The 22,203-nt window shown below is 38.2% G+C and overlaps 1 protein-coding gene across 2 annotated transcripts in view; it reads left to right on the forward strand.

The window, feature by feature from the left end:
- LOC124167932 (alpha-tocopherol transfer protein-like) overlaps positions 1 to 14,607 on the forward strand; it is a 90,645-nt gene extending 76,038 nt beyond the window's left edge. For both annotated transcript variants that reach the window (XM_046545997.1, XM_046545996.1), the window contains exons 3-8: positions 3,485 to 3,579; positions 5,155 to 5,308; positions 7,547 to 7,740; positions 8,287 to 8,397; positions 10,828 to 10,978; positions 14,052 to 14,607. In XM_046545997.1, coding sequence (XP_046401953.1) covers positions 3,485 to 3,579; positions 5,155 to 5,308; positions 7,547 to 7,740; positions 8,287 to 8,397; positions 10,828 to 10,978; positions 14,052 to 14,086 — 740 coding nt within the window. In that variant the 3' untranslated portion in view covers positions 14,087 to 14,607. The remainder of the gene's footprint in view (positions 1 to 3,484; positions 3,580 to 5,154; positions 5,309 to 7,546; positions 7,741 to 8,286; positions 8,398 to 10,827; positions 10,979 to 14,051) is intronic.
- Positions 14,608 to 22,203: the final 7,596 nt, after the last annotated feature.

Here is a 22,203-nt window from a genome sequence, read left to right on the forward strand (position 1 = left end):
GCGGGTATCCTGTATCCCCCCAGATCCTTCAGTATTAGTTGCGCCTAACCCCCCCCCCCCTAGACTTAATTCCTAGCTGCGCCCCTGGTAAACACTCCGGGGTAAGGTGAGGTTGGGGGATTTTTGGAATTTTTGATGTTGAAAACGTGATTTTAGTTATCAAAAACGGTAATTCGTTACGGTTATCTATTAAAATTAAGTATTTAAAAAAAATGTATTGAGGCCATCTTACTCGTTTTGCTCAAGCAATCTTAGCCTAGCGCGCAGCATCCGAGTCTCTAGCGACCCCAGCCCATAATTCCTTTAACGTCCTTGTAGCCCCTTCTGTGCGCCCGTAGCGGTTTCTTTTTTTTGCAAATCGCGCAGCTTTCCTTTGCATTTTATTCAATTTACGAATTAAGTCTCTCTGGGCTAGAGTCCATATTCAAGGTGTGATGGGATCATTATTCACCGAAGACAGAAACGTGATAGATTTCCCAAAATATTGTTTTTTTTTTTGTGAATGAAGTCCTATCAATTACTGAAACATTAGTAGTGAGAATGAGATTGTGTAAACTGTGACGTACTCTCTAATTTTTTTCTTCCTAAAGAGCTATTTTTCTTATAGCCTCGCTATTCGTCAGATTAGGAATAATTACCCCTGCGAGCCGCATTGAACACTTGAGGGTGGTAACAGTTTTTGACTAATCGCGCAGCTTTCCTTTGTAATTTATTAAGTTTGCAAAGTCTCCCTGCGCCGGCTTTCATATGCTCACTGCATATTCAAGGAGTGGTCGGTCGCATAGGCGGATCAAGGGGGGGGGTACGAGGGCACCTGCCCCCCCCAGATCCTTAAAAAATATGCAAGATTTTTGTATACGGTTCATAATCATTGCGTTCGTTTTGTATTACGAGGTATCCTTGTGCCCCCCCCCCCCCCCCAGAGCAAAATCCTGGATACGGCCTTGCTTGTGCCCACCCCCGAAAGAAATCCTGGATCCGCCCCTAGTCGGTCGAGTGCAAAATAGCACCTCTGTCTTACTCTTCCATCCGAAAATCTTCCCACAATATGCTTTACAAACCTTAGCTTAGGCTTAATAATCCTTCAGGGCTCTGACAGGAATATTTCTTATGTGTGTTCCCCACGATAGGTTCGAATTAATCGTAACTCTCAGGCACAAAATTCTCCCAGATTTCTTGTTGGTGAGCATTCAATTGATTACAATAGAATAACATTCTCATTATAACGCGCTTGAGATCAGAGGCGCAGCTAGGAATTAAGGCTTGGGGGGTTTAGGTGCAACTAATACCGAGGTGTGTGTGGGTATGGTATACCCACCAGGATAAGCGGTAGGAGCGAGATTAATAAATTGCGGAATTTCAAGATAAATGGTTCAAAATGGCGAGTTTTACGGCTTTCTGAGGGATATTTTTTTAATCCTTAAACTATTCTTTTAGTAATATCAATCCAATTAAGTAAAAAGGATTAAACTTAAGCATTTCTCTGAGCTCAGGGTGGGGGGGGGAGTTAATTCCCAAAACTCCCGCCCTCGCTGCGCCACTGATTGAGATCACCCGAAGCCTGTTTGGCGTTTTTAGGAAGGACCTTGCCCCATCCATTTATATCTTCAATCATCACATACGGCTACAAAACAGGCGGTATGCCATTGTGATGATGAGTAGGTTTGCATTTATTTGGCTAGAACATGGAATTAAGAAAAAAAAATTAGTAGTTTTTTCTGTGACAAGCTCGAATGATTAGCATTATTTCCGAGGAAAATCTAGGTTGAATTTTCTTATCGACCTAAAAAATTTTCGTAACCTTGACTTTCACTTTTTTATGCTGCAAGTCAGAAGGATACTGTGAGGCTTATGAGAATTTCAAACGAAAATTGGTGAAACGATTATTTAGTTAAGTTGATCACCTTTGAAAATGAGATTTTTACACTTGTTCTTATTAATTGGTCAGAAATGCAGTTTTCAAGTTTTCCGTGCAATCTAGAGCAAAATCTTTTTACGTTCACCATTGAAACATTCCCTTAATGGATTGCATTATGGCAGACATTTTTCAACCGTATCACTATGAAAATAAGCACATTTTTTTCCAGAAAGATTTTATGCTTTGTTCCCACATAGTTAACAGTTGCGGTGAGTTACAATTGTAACTCATCCCTCCCACTCCCCCAGGCTCCCGGAAGCTCATCCCCTACCCTTTTGGTCCATACTAATTTGGGTATGGTGCAGAGGTTCCACATGCTATTATTTGGTGCTGAAGTCTTGGAGTTTCAAATCCTATCAATATATTACTTGTACTCTTCTTAAATGTCTGAAAATCATGTTTTTAGCTGAAAAATCTCACATAGAAAAAAATTCATAATAGCATATTTCCTTTACAAGCACTGATAATATAGATAAAAAATAGTCATGATCTTATATTCATACCGTCGAGTGACACTTTTCTTCAACCCATTTGATGTCCACTGAAGAAAAGTGTCACTGTATATACAAGTATGTACAAGTACTCTGTATAAACAAGACTGTGTAAATATGATAGTCTTGTTTGTATCAATTACATACATTTACTGTTAACTCTGGCAAAAAATTTTTTCCCATGAATTGGGGTGTCACTTTCACTCTTGTAAGAAATTAGACTTTCTCTTTTTGAATTCTGTATTGTTATTCGAAGGCTGTGCACATAAAGTAGGGTAGGTAACTAGGTAAAAAATCATTTTCTTTACTTTTCAATCAGAAAATAGTAATATGTATGGAGAATATTTCTATTCAATTACTGTACTTCAGTGCCGTGTAGTAAAGAAATTATCTCTATTTCAATTTTACCATTCTCCTTGCTTCTTCTTAAATCCTGTAAAAGATGCATGGTATTCTTATAAAAATGACAATATCTTCGAGGGTGAGCACTGGAAAATATTTGGATCATCATGTGCGTAGTGCAGGAATGATGTATGTCACTAAACTATAGAGAAAGTCAAATTTTTTCCCAGAGTATATTTGGCTCTACTCAATTTGTTGTTAAATTTTTGTCGGCCCACAATACATGTATTGTAAATCATGGTCCATTACTTAGCTGAGTATTGTATTTACAAATGATCTGAGAGCATTGATTGTTCTAACCCAAACAGCACACACAGTGGAATTCTGACTGTAATCCATGGAAATTCCGTGATGTAAATACAATGGATCCATGTGGAAAATTGTCATGGAATCTATGTGTAATTCATGGAAAATTGTCATGGAATCCATATGTAACCCATGGAAAATTTCCACTTGGAAATCCCTCGAAAAAATGTTATGGAATCCATGTATACTCAATTTATGAACTATTCCATATGAACTATAATTCAATTAACATACAAAATGTGACATAAGACATTTTATATTTCAATTGAATTGATGACTTAAGTCATATTTTATATTTTAATTGAATCCCAGTTTGAGAGAGAAGATGCATCTCCTTATAAATGTGTATTTTTCTTTTTCTCTACAGAGGAAAAAGACCTTTACATTCCAATTGAGAATGACTACTTCCTCATCCGTTTCCTGAGGCCATGCAAATTCTATCCTGAAAGTGCCTGTGATTTGGTAAGCATTATGATTATGAACGATTTAACCCTTAACCAGTGACGTGCAATTCTTGTTACACTACCAGTGACGTGCGGTCTGGGAGACCGCTATAACTCAAAAATTCATAAAATATTGCTACGCCATTGTTATTGTTTTATTTAATTTTTCTTTGAATGCTTAACTATTTTAAAACTTATATGTATTAAAATTTTTACCCTCCCAATACGAACCAATTTGTCATAAAAAATTGTGATTTGAAGCAGGATCAAAAATCTGATGCCAAAAACACTTGAGTTATAATTATTATATATTTATGTATCAATATTTCACCAGATTCAAAAAAGGCCTTAAATGTTAAAGTTGGAAGGCTAAGTAGTAAGTAGCCATGAAATTTATCCCGCTTATTCCTTTTCTTGATGCATTCTTAGTAAGTGACGTGCGGTCTCACAGACCGCCAGTGGCGGATGCAGAAAGCACTCAAGGGGGGTCGCAAAAGATATATTGAGTTGCCTATACTTTTATCATGATAAAAAATAATCAAGTCACAGGCAGAGTAAAATAAAATTTTAATTTAAGTAATTATACACATACAGTGAAACCTCTATTTTACACTTTTGAATGGACCACTTACAAAAAGTACAAAATTGAGGATATTGTAAAATAGAGTATCATTATTTAATGGCGGTATTGTTTGGGACCTGATAAAAATGGTGCAAAATCAGGGAAAATGTATAATGGGGGAATGTAAAATCGAGGTTTCACTGTATATAAGACAATGCCATCTTATGATATAAAAAAGTCACAATTGTGGTTCTGCAATGTTTGGCAATACGGCCGGACCCGCAAGGGAGGGGCGCGCGCCCCCCATCTCTATCCGCCACTGCAGACCGCAAATCGAGTTCAATTGCAAATTTACAGAAATTAATAAAAGGAACGTTAAATTTTAAGAGTGGGATGTCCTTGTTATGCAAAAGTATGAAGCTAACGAGAATTATAGATATTCTGAAATCTTAACTTTGAAAATATTCATAATTTTAGAAACGCAGCGGTCTCTCAGACCGCACGTCACCGGTTAAGGGTTAATAAGCTAATGAAATATTGATAAAATGTTGACAATTGTATTTCCGTTTGCTTTACATGCAAATGATCAATAAATTGAAATTCAGGGTATACTCAAATGTGAGTACACAGTAACCATTCATTTAAAGTGTGTTTGCAAAAATAATATTTTGTTTTTACTAAATTATTACATATTTAAATTTTTTTCTATCATTGATATTGTCTACCAATTATTTGATGCAGTCTCACTTGAACCCCTGGACTGAAAGGCTTTTAAATGCCTTTGTTTTTGTTTTTTTTTCATATATATTTTGGTCTAATTAAGATTATTCATTAACAAAATAATTATATTGATCATTACAGTAGATTTACGAAATGTTGCGGAAACGCAACAGTGGGAATCAATTGGTTAAAATTAAGTTCAACTGAAGTTGTCATATTCAATGCTGCTGCTTGGTTTAGGTGAATATAGAAGAGTGTATAATGATTGTAATTTTAATTCTTTGATGAAAGAATGTTTTTCCTTCTTTTCAGATAAAGCGCTACTACGCCTTCAAAATCAAGCATGAAAAAATATATAAAAACTTGAAGCCGTCCACGGAGAAGAACATTTTTGAAAACAATATCCTAACAGTTTTACCCAATAGGGATCAAATGGGACGTAGGATTCTAGTCTTGGAGCTGGGAAGTGAGTTAAATGCCCCTCTATATTTTTGAAATTCATCCTTATGATGTGTATGCTCTCAGGGTCAAAATAAAAAAAAATCTAAGGGATTTCTAATAGAGATAATGTCCATTATGGGAGGGGCCCATGAGTAGGAGTTACACTGTGTACCTTATCTCCCAAACATTTCGGGGTGATTTGGAGCTGCTGCCACCCAGTGCTTAATTTCCAAAATTTTAGGTACCAGAGTGAGTACCCACACTGACATAGGCAAATCTAGGGGAGGGCATGGGGGCACGTGCCCCCCCAGACCCTTAACACTAGAACTACCGATGGAGTCATTTTGACTCCTCGCGATTTCTTTGAAAAGCGTGTACTATTTTATTTTCTAGAATATTTTAATCGCTAAGCCTTATTTTGTGACAAAAATGAATAAAAGTCACGGAATTTCAGGTCAGAATCCGGAAAATTTTAGTCAGGATGGAGAAATAAAAATCGCGAGGAGGCAAAATGACTCCATCGGTAGTTCTAGTGTTAAAATATATGCAAGATTTTTAATACGATCCCATTATCTTTGCACTCGTTTTGAATTACGAGGTATCCTTGTGCCCCCCCCCCCCCCCCCATAAAGAAATCCTGGATCTGCCCCTGCCCACACATTTAATCCACATGTGATTCTAAAAATCTTCCAATTTTTTTGCTGCCCTCGGTGGCACCGGGGTAAAGTCCCTGACTGCTAACCTAGAGGTCGCGGGTTCGAATCCTGCCTGGGTGGATTGACCAGTTGACCACCATCCAAGGCATGGATGTTTGTGATTGTCAATCAAGTTAATTGTAAGAGAGGACAATGCTGTCCTAAATTCGCTTGAAAATAGAGACAAAATTATAATTATTATTAAATTTTTCAAAACTTTTTGCTAAAAAAATGAAAGGATATCATGTATCTTATTGCATATTGTATGTAACCGTACAAACATACCCAATTAAAAATATTAAATTGATGATTCCTCGAAAAATTTTACTAGCTGTAAAATGCCTAGTTAAGGAATCCAGTGTCAGATGATATGAAATTTGCCTCTGGATTATTCTTGCCATTTGATCATGATGTAAAATGTTTGTCGGATGAAAATCTTGGCTACATTTCTTTATATAGCATGTCCTTATTAGTTGACATTGTCACATGAAAACATATTTCCAAGGACTGGTGAATTTATTTTGTTACTGAGTATTTTAAATGAAAAAAAGGAATGGTCTTGGTTGCAAATAGGGTAGTTTCCTTCATCAAAGAAAATGAAAGGCATTGATAGCGATTTGTTACCCACCATTAGTGTATTCACAATGTACAAATTATTTGGTTTTAGAAATCCCAGTTTAGACAAATGTTAATGGTCAATTTTAACCTCATTTGAAAAATGCCAATTTGGCGCCCATGCAATGCCACTCCATGTGACGTCACAGGGACCTAGTTTCTATACGAGTAGATAGGAGTTTTACATCATCTGAGATTACCAATGCATGCATGAGTCACAGAGCTCAGGGAAACATCTCTTAATAATCACCTATTAAAATTGCCTAAGGTCGGGAAGTTTCCCTCGTTTGATAGGGTACTAATAATCCTTATTTAAGCCCAGCGCTACCTGCTAGCAGCCTGCATCGTAGCGGCGCTCATAGCTCCGCACCATGGTGGCCTCACACTGTGGCAGCGGGAACCAGAATGATGTCACACAGGCTTTTCCCAGCATTCATACTTAGCCATCGTGTTTTTGCGTGCTTGAAAATTTACACTTTTCATTTAGTTGCAAAAAATAGATACGGTCATTTAAAAATCTAAAAGGGTGAAATACGTACTCCAGGAGTGATAATCTTTTGATTTAGCTAATAAAAAAATAATAGGAAACCACCCTATTCAATTATTACGTATGCATGGACTAGATAAACTGTAGCATTAATACATTCAGTAATAGCATTTAGCCTTAGCTCCATCTCTATTCATGGATAGGTTTTCCAGTACATTCGATAATGATTTAGATTTTTGTGGAACTGGCCAATTTTATTCTAAATATCAATTATGTGAATGTGCAAGTTTATCCACTTACCGAGAGTACTTTAATATTTTTAAGAGTAGTGAGGTTTTATTAAGTATATGTTGCCACTCATGTCAGTTCATTTGAAGACTTCAATCATGCTTAAATATGCTTAATTAAATGTGCTCTGTTTGTTCACGGAAACTTACATGATTTTGTTTTCTTTTTTCCTTTTTAGAAAAATGGAAGCCAAGCAAGTGCACACTTGATGAAGTGTTCAAGGGCTGTGTGTTGTTTTTGGAGGCTGCTATGGTTGAACCAAAGTCCCAAGTGGGAGGTTGTGTCGTTATATTTGACATGGACAGCCTTTCACTCCAACAAGTGTGGCAGTTCACTCCACCATTTGCGAAACGAATTGTTGATTGGCTTCAGGTTGGTCTCAAAACATTTTCATCCAAATATTTCATGTGAATATTTTGAGTGAGTAATTTACATTGATTAATTTTAATTAAATTTTGATGCTACATACAACTTTCACCATTGTTTTGTTCCATTCTTTGTTGTTTAGACCTGCGGTACACTTTCATTACTAATAAATTGCACATATGACGTACAAACAATGCCATGAGCATGTTCTTGAATTATTATCTTATTAATGGTTGATACTGTTTGTACAAATTTGAGTTTATCAATTTCAAATTTTTCTTTAAATAGTACTGATACTCATTGGAAGTAAGTGACAAAAATATCAAATGCCACTATGTTGCATTTTCAGGCATTAAAGATTTAAGTTTGTAACTAACATGGAATTCAAATTAGAGGCTAGATGGAAGTACTTCTTCTCATAGAGCATACAAATAAATCAGGCCTCTGACATTGACGTATATTACATAATTATGTTTACTTTCTTTCATATCCTGTTTTTAAGGACTTGTTTTATTTGTAATTGTCTAATGAAGTCTCCTTTTTCAATTGCAGGATAGCATACCTATTCGAGTGAAAGGAATTCACATTGTAAACCAGCCAGGGATATTTAACATTGTGTTTCAACTTTTCAAGCCATTCTTGAGGGAGAAGCTGAAGAACAGAGTAAGACATTTATATTTTGAGTCTCTTGACCTTATTTCTTCAATAACTTGTCAATTGCTTTTGGAGATTTTGAATGAAGTTACTACATTTAGACTTGTATCATCTGTCTCCATGCAGATGAATTTAGTTTTTTTTTTGGAATGATTCTCTTTACTCCTTAAAGTATACCTCTTGCTAGGTTATTTTTCCCTGAAAAAGTCTTATGGACAGGGGTGGATTCAGCATCAAGTTTGGGGGTGGTCAGTGGCGGATGCAGGATAGGGACAAGGGAGGGGCTAATTAGGGTGTAACCTCCCAGCAGTAGTGGGGGTCTGAACAAAATTACCATTCTACCTAGTGTATATTAAAAAAGCCCCTCTCTGGAGATGACAGATTTACAAAAAGTACATAAAATAGGCCCTAAGTTTAGAGTAATGTGATTTGTATTTCAATTCGTTAAAGTAGGTTAATATGTTGGAAAATATAACTACAGTAAAACCTCTTTACATCGTAATGGAGGGGACCAAAATTTGGGCAATTTGATGCATGGAGGTTCACTATAGAGAGGTTTTAGTGATAGGCACCATTTTTTCATATCTTTGGAAATGAAAGGCACTACTGTCTTTTAAACCATTATATTTATGTGTTTAAACAAACATGCATGCATCAGTGAAAATATATTTGTTATTTACTAATTACAGAAAGCGAGTGCTATCGCATGATTTTTATTATGATTCGGGAGAAAATTATGTCATCTCTCTCAATTCAACAGTCACTTAAAATGATTAGGATAGTTGGATACATTTTTTCTCATTTTCTGTTAGGTATACTCTCATATCGAACAAAATGGCCACAACTAATGATTAACGTGAAAATTACAGCATATTAAAGGTATATAAGAAAAAAAAAGAGTGAAACATTCATTGCGGATAATGTCATTCGATGTAGGTAATCACGGCTGCATTAATGGTCTCTTGTTGTCTCGATACAATTTGCGGAGGTAGTTAGACCGTCTCGGGGGTATCTCCTTGGTATGATAAGTGGAGGTGTTACGATATAAAGAGGTTCACTACATAGAGGTTTGCCTATAAATTTACATGTAAATCAGACGGGACCGTAGGGGTGGTATGATGTATGGAGGTTTATGATGTAAAGAGGTTCACTACATAGAGGTTTTACTGTATGTACATAAATACTTTTGTACAAAGGTTTCCCAAAAAATTGCCATTTTTATCTTGTGTGTATTTTGATCCAATAGTGGAGGTGTAATAATGAACATTTTAAAGCATAAAATTACATTTATATTCTTACAACAGATGAAATTGAAAATTATTAGACATTTAAGGATATAAAAACAAATAAAAGTTTAGATAAAATTTGGGGGACGGTCAACACCACTGTGGACGGTTTCCCCCTTTGTGGTTACTGCAGGTTCTGTAGTCAGTACAGAAGTTTGAAAACTGGCACTATGGGACTATGTGATTGAAAAATCGAAAATTGAGTTTTTAATAATTAAAGAGCAAGGAAACTGGATCAAGCACTAATCTTTGATTTTCAACTTGGATCGATTTTTCAACTTCGATCTTGACCATTTCGTTTGATCTCAGCAGCATCACCAATGTTGTGTTAGCGTGATGTTAGCATCATCCATCCCGAGTGAAAGACTTATCTAAAGGGTGGTAAAGTTGGATTTTCACGCCCTCGATCATCGCGAAAGCATCGCAATGGGTTGATCTTTCTAAAAACTTAAGGTGAAGTAGAATGGTTCCAAGCGGTAATCCCAAAACTTTAATGTGCGTATATTTGTAATTTTTTCTACAAATATTTCAATGGTGTATTCTGATTAGATTTTTTGTTTTTTTTTTTCTACTACTCAAATGAGTATTTTGAGAGTTTATCGAATGAATAATAAACTGACTGACATTTTTCCATCACTGTATGAGACACGGGTGTACCCAGGATCATAACTAAGGGGGGGGGGTCAAGCCATGGTCTAGGGGGCGGCAAGCCAAGTTGTGACGTTTCAGTATGGAAAAGGTGAATAAAGCCAACATTTTAAGAAAATTATATCAGCGCTTTAATAGTTTATGAGATTATTTCCTTGAAAAAAAAAATTGTTTTATTTTAGTTACATATCTTATACTAATACATATCATTTTTCGTGGGTTTAAAGAAAATTTGTTGAATACTTTCGTTTTGTTTCAGTCCTGATTTTGCTTAAAGAATTTTGCGATTTTTGCTTCAAGGGGGGCAGCTGCCCGACACTGGGTATGCACATTGTATGAGACCAAATCTGTACGACAACCCTAGACTTTTGAGAAGATTTTACTGGGTTAAAAAGTCATGTCATTTGCAGGAATATATGCTGTATGTTTTCAATGCAACCTATAGTTATCTTCATTAAAGTAAATACTATTTAATAATAATTTTTTGCATATTTTATCATTTCAGATTATTTTCCATGGCTCAGACCGTGACTCCCTCCACCAGCATATTGATCCCAAATACCTCCTGGACTGCTACGGTGGCACATTAGAAGTTCCAAGAATTACTGGTCCAGAATGGTTGGAACTCCTGCTGAAATGTGATAAGGAGTATGATGGTAAGGCTGGTTTTAGCAATGTTGTTAGGATGAATATGAGGGGGGAACCTAAAAATATCCGGACACAATTTTTTAAAAAATTTTAAATTTAATTTTTTATGCTACAAATGCTAGTCACCTTTGAAGTACTCTCCATTTACACTGATACATTGGATAAAATTTTTTTTCCACTGTGTGAAACAACTTTGGACTCATTGTTTTCGATGCCTTGAAGGACTGCCTTCGATTCCGTTTTTACCTCCGTAATGTGATGAAAACATTTCCCTTTCATCGCCATTTTCATCCGGAGGAACAAAAGGAAATCACAAAGTAAGACATCTAGCGAGTAGGTTTGGTGAGAACGCAGTGTCATGCAATTGTTTATCAAAAACTCAAGTTGCAGTAAACAGCAACACGTGCCGCATTTTCATCAGGAGTCAGCAAACAGGGAATGAATTTCGCCGCGATTCATCTCATTTGCTAATCTTCAGCTTAAATTCACTGCAATGACCTCAAAGAAAGACCAGATTTTTCGAGTTGATTGTCTTCGATCGACATGTTGCCGCGTTTGAATTCCGAATACCACTCGTGCACTTCAGTTCTTTTTTACGGCATGTTCTTTATAAGGTGTGGACAAAAGATTAACCTTGTCTGACTAAATTTTACCAAGCAGAGAACATATTTTCAATGCTGCACGCTGTTCTCGAATATCAGCCATTTCAAAAATCGAAGAGATCAAAAAACTCTTCGAAAGTAAGCGGTCACAAGGGCTCGCTACAACCGTCTAAAGCCACGCCATTTCGCATACTGGCTCAGAAATGATGAAATAAAATCCATCTACTTGGAGAAGCCCAAAATATAAGGCCCTTATTAGACGATGTAGCCAGGTGATGTCGCCAGCGACAGTAGCTGGCGATGCACTGGCTACCAAATCTAGTAGCCAGTTATGTAGCCAGTTCAGTAGCCAGAATTTTCTCCGTTTTTTTCTCAGTTGCCAGCACTGTGTACTGACCGAGTGGCGGCATGATAGTGGCGACCTAGTGTAATAAGCTCCGTATACTACAATGCAGCGTTGCCAGTATGGGTAGCCAGTGGCGACCGGAGTGGCGACTGGGTTCAGTAGCCAGTCAGTCGCCAAAGTGTGGCTACGTCACTGGCTACCCTCGTGTAATAACATCCATAAGAATCAATGACCCATGACAAGCTGAGTAGCCAGTTTCCTTGCTGGCGACGTCACGTGGCTACCTCGTCTAATAAGGGCCTAATAGTTACGTGCACAGCGATTTCCCTCCAGTTATTTTTGGGTCCCCCCTCATTTAGGACCTCATTGGGAATTCATACATTCTGTGAGAATGTCCGCGTGCATCCTAAGTCCATTCTGAATTGTAATTCGTGTTAGATCACTTTACGTGATGGACAGTACCAATAGTTATAGGAAAGTAGGTGTGGCAGCAGCCCATGGAGATCTATTAAGGTTCGAGGACTGTCTTTCCTCCCGAACTTCTCAGCAGAGGAACCCTTCATGGAATAGCTTTAAAGAATAGGAATGCCCTCACAAACACCTCTAGTATGAGGTTTCTCTTAGCCTTATCACTATGTATATAATGCAATAATTATTATTATGGCCAGCACTGAAATGACTGAAACTGATCTACTGTATCATTGAAATCAAAATCTATATCTGCACACTACCCAGCTAGCCACCTCAATTAACGTGTGGCAGGAGGTGCTCGGACACAAGCCGTTAACAGATAAAAGGAAATGCTCTAACAGGGTTCCCAATCAACCTTGAAAACCTTAAAACCGTGAATAAGCCGTGAATTTCGTCATAAAACCTTAAAAATCTCTCAATCATGATTTTACGATTGTAGAAATACGATTGACAGATTAAAAGAAAAGTGGATATTTCGATCATATTGCAAGGTCAGTCATGCGCAGACATGGCCACCGATTCATCTGCACATTTTCGCATTCGCATTGCACATTTGAAGTGCAATAATTGGTCAGTGTGCCATGATGACACATTGATCTTAAGCCTGTACCAAACCCGGAGGACATGTAACCAAAGTGTTCATTAACACTTGCGAAAGTTCAGACACATCTTAACTTCCCTGGCACCCTGGTCTCTCTATTTTCATACTCACAACCTTTAGCTGGAGCTGAATTTTGCAAACAATACGTGACGCCAGGAGAGATAGCGCTCTGATTGCTGCATTTGCATGCAAGGTGTCTGTCGTGTTCGTTACATTTTTAGTTAACATGCGGCCGATGATTGTGACGTGATCAATATTTCTGTCTAAAATGATTTATCTACAAACTGTGAATTTGACGACATTTAAACCGGTAAAACCTGGAAAAAACCGTAAATTTTATAATATAGATTGAATGGGAATCCTGTCTAACGAAGTTCTGCGTAGCATTCATTAAAGTCCTTTATTTTTCAGAGGAAAAACAAATTCCCTTACATACCCGTTCGGCAAAATATCTCTCTTAATTCGTCGCTACTGTCAGATGTAGAGATATAATGAGGTTCTAAGTTGATCTCAAAGTCTATATTCCAATATTTTATTCTTGGAAATGAAGTCTTTGGTTTTTTATGTGCAATTTTAAGCAAAATTTTAGTGTTATTTTTAGCGGACTTTTGGAGTAGAAGTCAATAAATTGTGTTTATTACCTTTGTTATTCTCAATGCTATTAGGTAATCTGTTTAAAATTCTATAATGCTTTAAACAATGTTAGTTATTCTTATGCTAGTGTAAATTATTGAAAATTATAAACAATATTTAAGTTTATTTAAAATATATATATTAAGTTTACCATGGACTTGTTCCAAGAAATGGTTGGAGGGTCTAATCCAGCAGCTGGGGTTATAGTTAAGTTGGGTCCCAAATTGGAGGGACAATATTACTATCTCAACTCCTTTCCAAGAAAGAGCTCCATGTAGAGAACTGAAAAATGCTTTTTCTCATGCTACTTGTAGCACAGAATAGATTTTTCTTTTGTAAGTGCCATTAGGAAATGGTTTAATATAACTTCACTTGTTTAAGATGTGTTTTAGCATGAATAGCTCTGATTAAAAGTATTTTCTTTTCAGCTATCAACTCATATGGCTACAACAAGAATAAGTGATTTCGTTAGCTCACTAGTTTGTGCTGGAATGAGTGAATTGCTCAGAATTGCTTCTAAGCTGGAACCATGAAAAATAAATCTTCAGTGGTCAACCGTGTGATAAGAAGCTGCACAAAACATTGTGATGAAGGTCCAAGAGAGGAAAGATGGGACTTGACCTGAAATGATTTTGAAAGTGTCCTGAACTATTCCAGCAACTCCATCAAGATGATTTCGCACAATTTTTCCACTGTTTTTATACTCATGTAAGGAGAAAGAACATTTTTACTATAGTGACACATATTGTAGGTATTTTACTTGTACGAGAGGGTTTACAAACTATTTCTTGAGTGTCCTAAGGTAATTACAAGGGTGTGCTTAGCACATCCCATTATTTTATATGTATATCTACTGAAGTTTTGGAAATGAGATGGTACCAATTTTCTTACATTGGTAATTTATTCCATATTGACTGTTAAATTTATGTTTGTTGAGAATTTATGGAGAAATGTTGAATAAAATTGTTGAGATTGGTGAAATGAGAAGAATATACTTTTAAGAGACTCATGTGATCAGAATAATTGATGCCAGAGCTAGGCCATATGGGGAAGCATTTCTCAAAGTTAGCTCTGATGTTCATTGTTGAGAACAATCTTTCCTATCTTTGTTGAGAGAGACTCGAGAATGTCCACATGGTGTTAAACAAGAATATCCAACCATCAGTTATTTTACTATCTCTCAACGTAAAGAAACATTACCATTATTGAATAAAGAACCTTTCTACCATTCTTAATTAATGAATCACGCCGCCAACCTAAGGTTTCCTCTCAATATTGAACATAATTTACTCAGCACAAGTGCGAGAGGTTGAGATATCAAGTCTTTAGTATTATTCTGCACTGATAGGCACATACTGATGGAATGTATGGATGATCACTCGTTCAGCCTATTGTGGTTCTGCCAAACTGGCTCCTGGCTATTGGAAACAGGGTCATTTTTCGGTATTTTTTGTGTGTCATGTCGGTGCATACACACCTCGGTTAAGTTTCTGGTCCATTAAGGAAGTCTGGGTAAGCAGTCAGCTGATGGGAAATTGAAGGGTGCTTCTGTATTTCTGAGTGGAAATGACCACATGCAGAGAGCTATATTGGATGATCTTCAAATGAAATTGTGCAAATAACCAAGCCAGCCTCAGTGGCAACTGGGTATAGTCCTAACCTGCTACAGTAGACTCTCGTTAATACGAACAACGTTGTTACGAAGTTCTCGTTTTTACGAAGCAAATCGTTGGTCCCGACGAAAAGCCTATTCCAATCTATAGTAAAAGAAACTTTATTACGAAATTTTCGTTTTTACGAAATTACGAACCTCGGTCCCGGTCCCGGCGGTTACGAAAAGAACTTTATTACGACGTTCCTCGGTTAAGCGACGGCATTTAGTTGGATTGACACTACGCTACGTTATTGTTATTACGATACATTTTTCTCCTCGTGTAGTGTGATAAAGAGCGTAAATTATTGTTCTTCATTCAGTAGGATACAATCGGAATCCACGCAACATCATATAAGAAGCTTCATTCCAGAGGAACCATGTTGACCCACTCACTACCGTTTGTAAATTGGCCGTATTCCGGAAGATATCAATCCTCTATTGCGTCATGCAATGCCAAGGTGTTGGTGTTTCGCACGTGGATGTGCTTGATGCCGGACGGCCATCGCAATGGAAGACGACAAGGAACTGCCGGATGAATTCGGAGGGCAAGATCTAGGCTGTCGAAAATTGTTTTCTCCTTAGGATTAATCTCCAAGCAGATGAGTTCAAAGCCAACGAGAATTTTTTAAGATATTATTTTGTAAGGAATTTAGTCTTTAGTAGCAAACAAGTTCTAGAGAGCTCCATTAATGCATAATTTCATTTCAATGATAAGACGTCATTGTCATTTCATAACTATCATTAAGTCAATTTGATTTCAATTGAGCTATCCCCGATAGTTCTACAGCTTAATTACAGTCACGTATTATCTGGATTTTTTATGAATGACATTTTGTGATTGAGGAAGTGCCGATATTAATAACAGTCAGGGTCATCATAGGCTGATGGACTTCGTATCACTTGCAATCATAGGCGGGTCCAGGGGGGGGCACGGAGGCACGTGCCCCCCCCCCCCCAGACCCTTAAAAATATGCTAGATTTTAAATACGGTCACATTATCATTTCGTTCGTTTTTTATAACGAGGTATCCTTGTGCCCCCCCCCCCACCGAACAAAATCCTGGATACGGCCTTGCTTGTGCCTCTCCCAGAAAGAAATCCTGGATCCGCCCCTGCTTGCAATGCAAAACGTTTATATCTTTCTCACCTGAACTACAGAATGGACGGGTGCTTGATGATTGTGAAAATATATTGGACGTCTGTTTACATTTACTCGCGAGTTAAATTGTATCGAAAAGAGCGGAGCGAAATCGTGGTGTCGAAAATCCAGCGGCATAATTTTAAAAGACACTATTGAAATGTGCAGACAATATAAAAATGAGTTACATAAAAATCAAGCTTGACAATGAAATCCACGAATAAAATAGAATCTTTCTTCTCCTGGATAGAGATTCAAACCACATTGCTAGCACGTCATTTGATATGGCGTACCTGGCATTATGCAGCTCATCCTAAGGGGAGAGTTTTCAGCGAGCCGCCACTTTTGGGAGGCCACGGAAGGGCTCAAAAACACAATCGTGGAGAGGGGAAGGTGAAAAGACAAGCTTATCTCAGGGCCCCCAAATATCTCCGAGCGTTCCTGAGATGCAACGGGAGTGTTTAACATATAATCGATTATTTAGTGATTATATAATATATAATCGATTATTTAAGTGATTTATATTGTTTGAGTTGTTTTCAACGAATACGATGTTGTCGTCTTTTTTAGTGGCGAATATGTTTGAAGTCCAAAAAAGAGAATTTGGTATCCAGCCAAAATATCGTAAATAATATTTAAAATATGGATGGAATTCCATTATCCTCTTCGCGCATACTCTTGATTAAATAAGCTTAAAAATTTCTCAAGTTTTGTCAAAACTACGACGTAAAGGAAAATTAATACGAACACATGAAGAGATAATTTTATAATTGAGTGGAGATCTGCATTAAACCATTCTACTTTGGCCTGTTGATGATTATCATTCCTTGAGTGATTGGCGCTTCACAAATGTGAACCGTAGTCTCACTGATTTACTGATCAATCTAAAAACTCGTGGGATTGGCAATATTACGCTCAGTCGTCAGAACCATTGTACTGCAGCTATCATAGGCAGATTAAGAGGGGCCACTGGGGCATGACGCCCCCCATACGCTTAAACAATAGACAAGATTTTTAATACGGTTTTCAATTCGTTCATTTTTTGTGTATGTACGGAGCCTCAATCTAAGCCTTGAACGCAAGTCAAGAAGATATATTTGCTTTTATTTGGCCATTCGCTAGTCAGAGTTCGAAAAAATGCATCGCCTCAGTGAGAAAGGGGATCGGTAGAGCGGAGCTTGTCATTCTTCCTTTCATCTTTTCTTCCTCCCTTTCACCCATCACCACAAGCAAGAGACACTGGAGCCCCATACATCCTCTCCCACATCCTACCATCACTTTAGACCCTCCCCTTGCAACCTTCCCGTTTGGCGTCCCATACCCTAATACCTATCCCACCCTCCATCACTTGCAGACCCCCACCATCCCCCATTCGCAGTCCCCTTGCACCCTTGCTATGGACCAGAGAGTATGACAAGGGCAAGCCCTCATTCCCCAGAGCGTATGCGTTTTGGAACTGTTGCAGGTAGCACTAGGGGCTCACAATTCCATGGATCCGAGGCCCATTTGATTTTCTGCCGAGAAACAATCACGCACCGATTTTTTGGAGCGTGAGGCATGAAGAAGGGGGTGGGGAGAATGTAGGAGTAAATCAGTGACCTTGAAGCTCATATATCACAGAGAAATACGAATCAGAGAAGCGCAGGGTTACCAGAGAAGAGTAGAAACTGATACTTCTCCGATTACATTATAGCTTCCTTTACCCCTCCCTCTCTTAACCGATGATCTCAGACTTGCCACCTGCCTTCACACCCCCATAATATCAACTCATGGATGAATCAGCTATTGGCCTCTTGGGTGACTAAAGCTAAGGTACTATTCTCATTTAGAGTTTTACCACCGCGATCGTATAAGTATAGTAATCTGCTCGAAATTTATAAAAAAGAACGAGTCTAAACACGATCTAATTCTGACATTATTGAAGTGCGTTAATTTCATTTTATCGTGGTGAAATTTAATGGTACTCTCTGCTTGCACCTACCCTTGTCCCCACCCGCATTTTCTTGAAGGCTTCCCCCCGCTTCTGTCCCTCTTACGTACCACCGCCCATACTTCCCACTCATATCTTACCCCACCTAAAGTCCCAAGAACACCCACCCCTGCCTACCTTACCATCCCTCCTTCTATTAAGGCCTTTTATATCCTTTCCACTCCCCCTTCTTGACCTTCCTTCCACACCTAAAGAAAGAATACCCTTTTCATTCTTTACCTCCCCTACTAAGTTGCAATGTTTTCACGGACGCACTGAATTTCCCCTCTTCCCTTCCACCTGACGAAGATGCCACCGCCGCTACCCTTTAAAATAAAAACAATGTAAGTAAGGAAATCTTCCTTGACTAAAGCTATGCTCTTTATCCTCTACTCACGCAACTCTTTTTGTCCCTCGCTACATTGTGTTACTTTGACACTGCGAGAGTGAGCTACAAAGCAACTGCAGCCACATGGAAGTCGGCACTGCTCTGGAAAGTTAGGGGTCTGATGATAATCTAGGCAGTCTCAACTTCACGAGTGCGAAGGTGACATCGTCGGTTAACTGAGACCTCGAGACAGTGGTGAGAAAACTTCATTTGCAATTGTGACGACTTACGTGAATTGCACCGAAGATGAATAAATCGAAGAAATCGAGGAGGAGCATTTCGTTAGAAGAAAAGCTTAAGATGGTTAAAGAGGTAGAAGAGAAAAATATAAGCAAAACAGTAGTCGCTAAAAAGTTTGGAGTTTCTCTATCTACGCTCTCTACCATTCTCTCGAGTAGGGAAAGAATTCAAACGAAGGTGGCGGAGGGAATGGCGCTGAAGAGGAAGACTATGCGTGGTGCTAAATTTAGTGAAGTAGAAAATGAATTATATGCTTTTTTTTGTAAATGTCGGCAAGAAAATCTTCCCGTCAGTGGCCCTATTTTGATGGAGAAGGCAGAAACAATTTCATTGAAAAAAAATATCGAGGGTTTCAAAGCCTCCGCGGGTTGGTTGACGAAATTTAAATCTCGATTCAACATAACTTCTCTGAAGATATGTGGCGAAGAAGGAGCTGTCGATGGGGAGACTATAAGGGATTGGCACAATAAATTTGATGCCATCATCAATGAATACAGTCCCGATAATCGTTTCAATTTTGATGAGACAGGGCTCTTCTACTTCGCTCTCCCAGAAACAACTCTGGCGTTAAAAGGAGAGCGATGCCATGGTGGGAGAAAAAGTAAAATGCGAGTGACGGTAGGTCTGTGTGTGAATCAGACTGGGACAGAGAAGATCAAGCCAGTTTTTATCGGAAAGCACGAGAAGCCTCGATGCCTTAAAAATATTAGACAAGAAAGCCTTCCTGTTTTCTACGAGTTTAATAGAAGTAGTTGGATGACCAGGGAAATTTTTCACAAAACGGTAATTCGACTTCAAAGAAGAATGGCTGGAAAGAACAGAAATATTCTCCTCTTGCTGGACAATGCTAGCTCCCACACGAATCTGGATCAACTAGACCTACCAAACGCACGAATTATCTTCCTTCCACCTAATGCCACAAGTAAAGCCCAACCATTAGATAAGGGGATAATTCAAAACTTTAAAGTAATGTACAAGATGAGACTTGTGCAGTACTACATGCGCTGGATCGGTATGTACACTTTTTTACCCTTTCTAGTTACATATCTCTATAAATGTAAGTTCACCTTTTTGGGTAAAGTTAAAATCATGCTATATTCAACTTCTATGTGTAAAGAAATGGGGAAGACAATACAGGACATTCCAAAATGGACTATCCTGCATGCCATACACGCAGTAGGCGAGTCTTGGAAGGATGTTTCTACCCAAACAATTGTTAATTGCTGGAGAGCGGCAGGTTTTCCTTTGGCGGTAGCTACTTCCGACATTCCCGAGGTCAGTATGTAATAAGCTCACAACTGAGTTATTTCCAGTTTATGTCCGTGAATGCAAATTTTTATGAGCTTTTAAAATTTTTAGGGCGTGGAAGACTCGATCGCTCAGGAAAGGAGTTTAGGAAGTGAAATTGACGACTACATTATTCACTTCGGAGTTTGTTCGTCAACTACAGACTACCTTTCAATTGATGATGATGTTGAAGTGTGTGACGATGACGACGAAGAGATCGACGATGGAGATGACGCTGTGGCAGGGACTAGCCAAGGAAGCAGCGAGGACGAAAATGACGTGCCTGTTGTTCCGCCAAAAAGGAAGGACGTTATATTTGCGCTAAACACACTCAAAGCATTCCAAATGTGCAATAATGTTAATATTGATTTCGATTTTCACTTAACGAAAATCGAAGGTATGGTTAAAGAAGCGACGGAGAAGAACAAAGTTCAGACCCAAATAACGGGTTATTTTAAAACGGCGCCAAAATAGATTTGTTCTAATACATTTTTGTTTAACTTTAATAATAAATATTATTTATTCAGCTGTTGAATGTCTTATTTAGATGACATTTATCCCATCTATGATTTCCGATAGTAAAGTTACCGTTGAAGCTCACCAAATACTTTGATCGATTGAGCTGCATATCGGTTTTTCTCGGATGTATGTATCATTCGCCGTTTGATTACCTCGCGTTAACTTCCACTCAGATGCTATTTACTTACGTGTCCGTCTTTCCCCGACACGTCTACTTATGAACTACACTATATTCATCAATTGGAAATGACTACTACACGTTGGCATCATCCGAATTCTTCAGTTGATAAAATCAAGCGTGATTGTTTTTTTTATTTATTCGCGGGTAATTTAACGCGTATATCATACGCATTACTCAGAAGGTAGTCCGCTGTGCGACTATTAGTAGGGGATATTGAAGAATACGAGAAATTTTGGCAAGGTTTGTTTTTTTTTTTTGCGATGATTCCTAAAAGAAACTTTCTTACGAACTTCGTTATTACGAACCTCCTTTTTTTCAGTCCCGTGAACTTCGTAATAACGAGAGTCTACTGTAATCCAAAGGTCGTGGGTTTGTGTCCCACCTGGGTATGTTACCTCTATCCAGGGAATGGGTGTTCATGCTTGTAACAGTATGTTGTTACTGGCTGGAATCCTTAATGTAAACGCCATTATGACCTCTTTGCAGTGGCGTAGCAAGGGGGGAGGTCCGGGGGGTCCGAACCTCCCCTGAAATATAAAAACACAATCATTTTCCATCAAAAAAGAACACAAAATATCGAAAAATCATGATTTTGCTGAAAGTTCCTAAGGTAAATGAAGTTTTTTTTTTATTATGAAAAGTGTTAAGGCCTGGTTACACGGTGCATTAACCCGTACGGGTTAATGTCTATATGTATGAATGCGAGAATGAGCGGAAAAATTCACCGTGTAACCACCCCATATGTACAAATGCATGAACGTGTGAACGGAAAATAGAACCTGTTCTAATTTCGTTCATGCATTCGCAAAAGTTGAACTCATAACAGAGCCACCTGGTGGCAACAAAAACTAAATGCCTTGCATTACGAGAAAATGTGTGAAAACTTGTGCGAACGCATGTACCGTGTAACCACTCATTCATGCTCCTCGTTCACGCAAATGTCCATGGATTCAGACATGCAAACAGACACGCATTCATATATTAAACCGTATGGGTTAATGGACCGTGTAACCAGGCCTTTAGAATCAGTTTAAAACCCTCTACTTAGTACCCTGTTTTTAAAAAATTTGCCCCATAGTTATGGACCCCTTCCCCCGAACCAAATTCCTGGCTACTCCACTGCCTGTTTGGTATAGTATTGAAAAAAATGTTTACTAACCATTTACTGATCAGATCGATTGTTGACAAGTTAACTTTGTGGAAAT

This window comes from Ischnura elegans, chromosome 11, assembly GCF_921293095.1.
Source record: "Ischnura elegans chromosome 11, ioIscEleg1.1, whole genome shotgun sequence".
In the NCBI taxonomy this organism is placed as follows: Eukaryota; Metazoa; Arthropoda; class Insecta; order Odonata; family Coenagrionidae; genus Ischnura; species Ischnura elegans.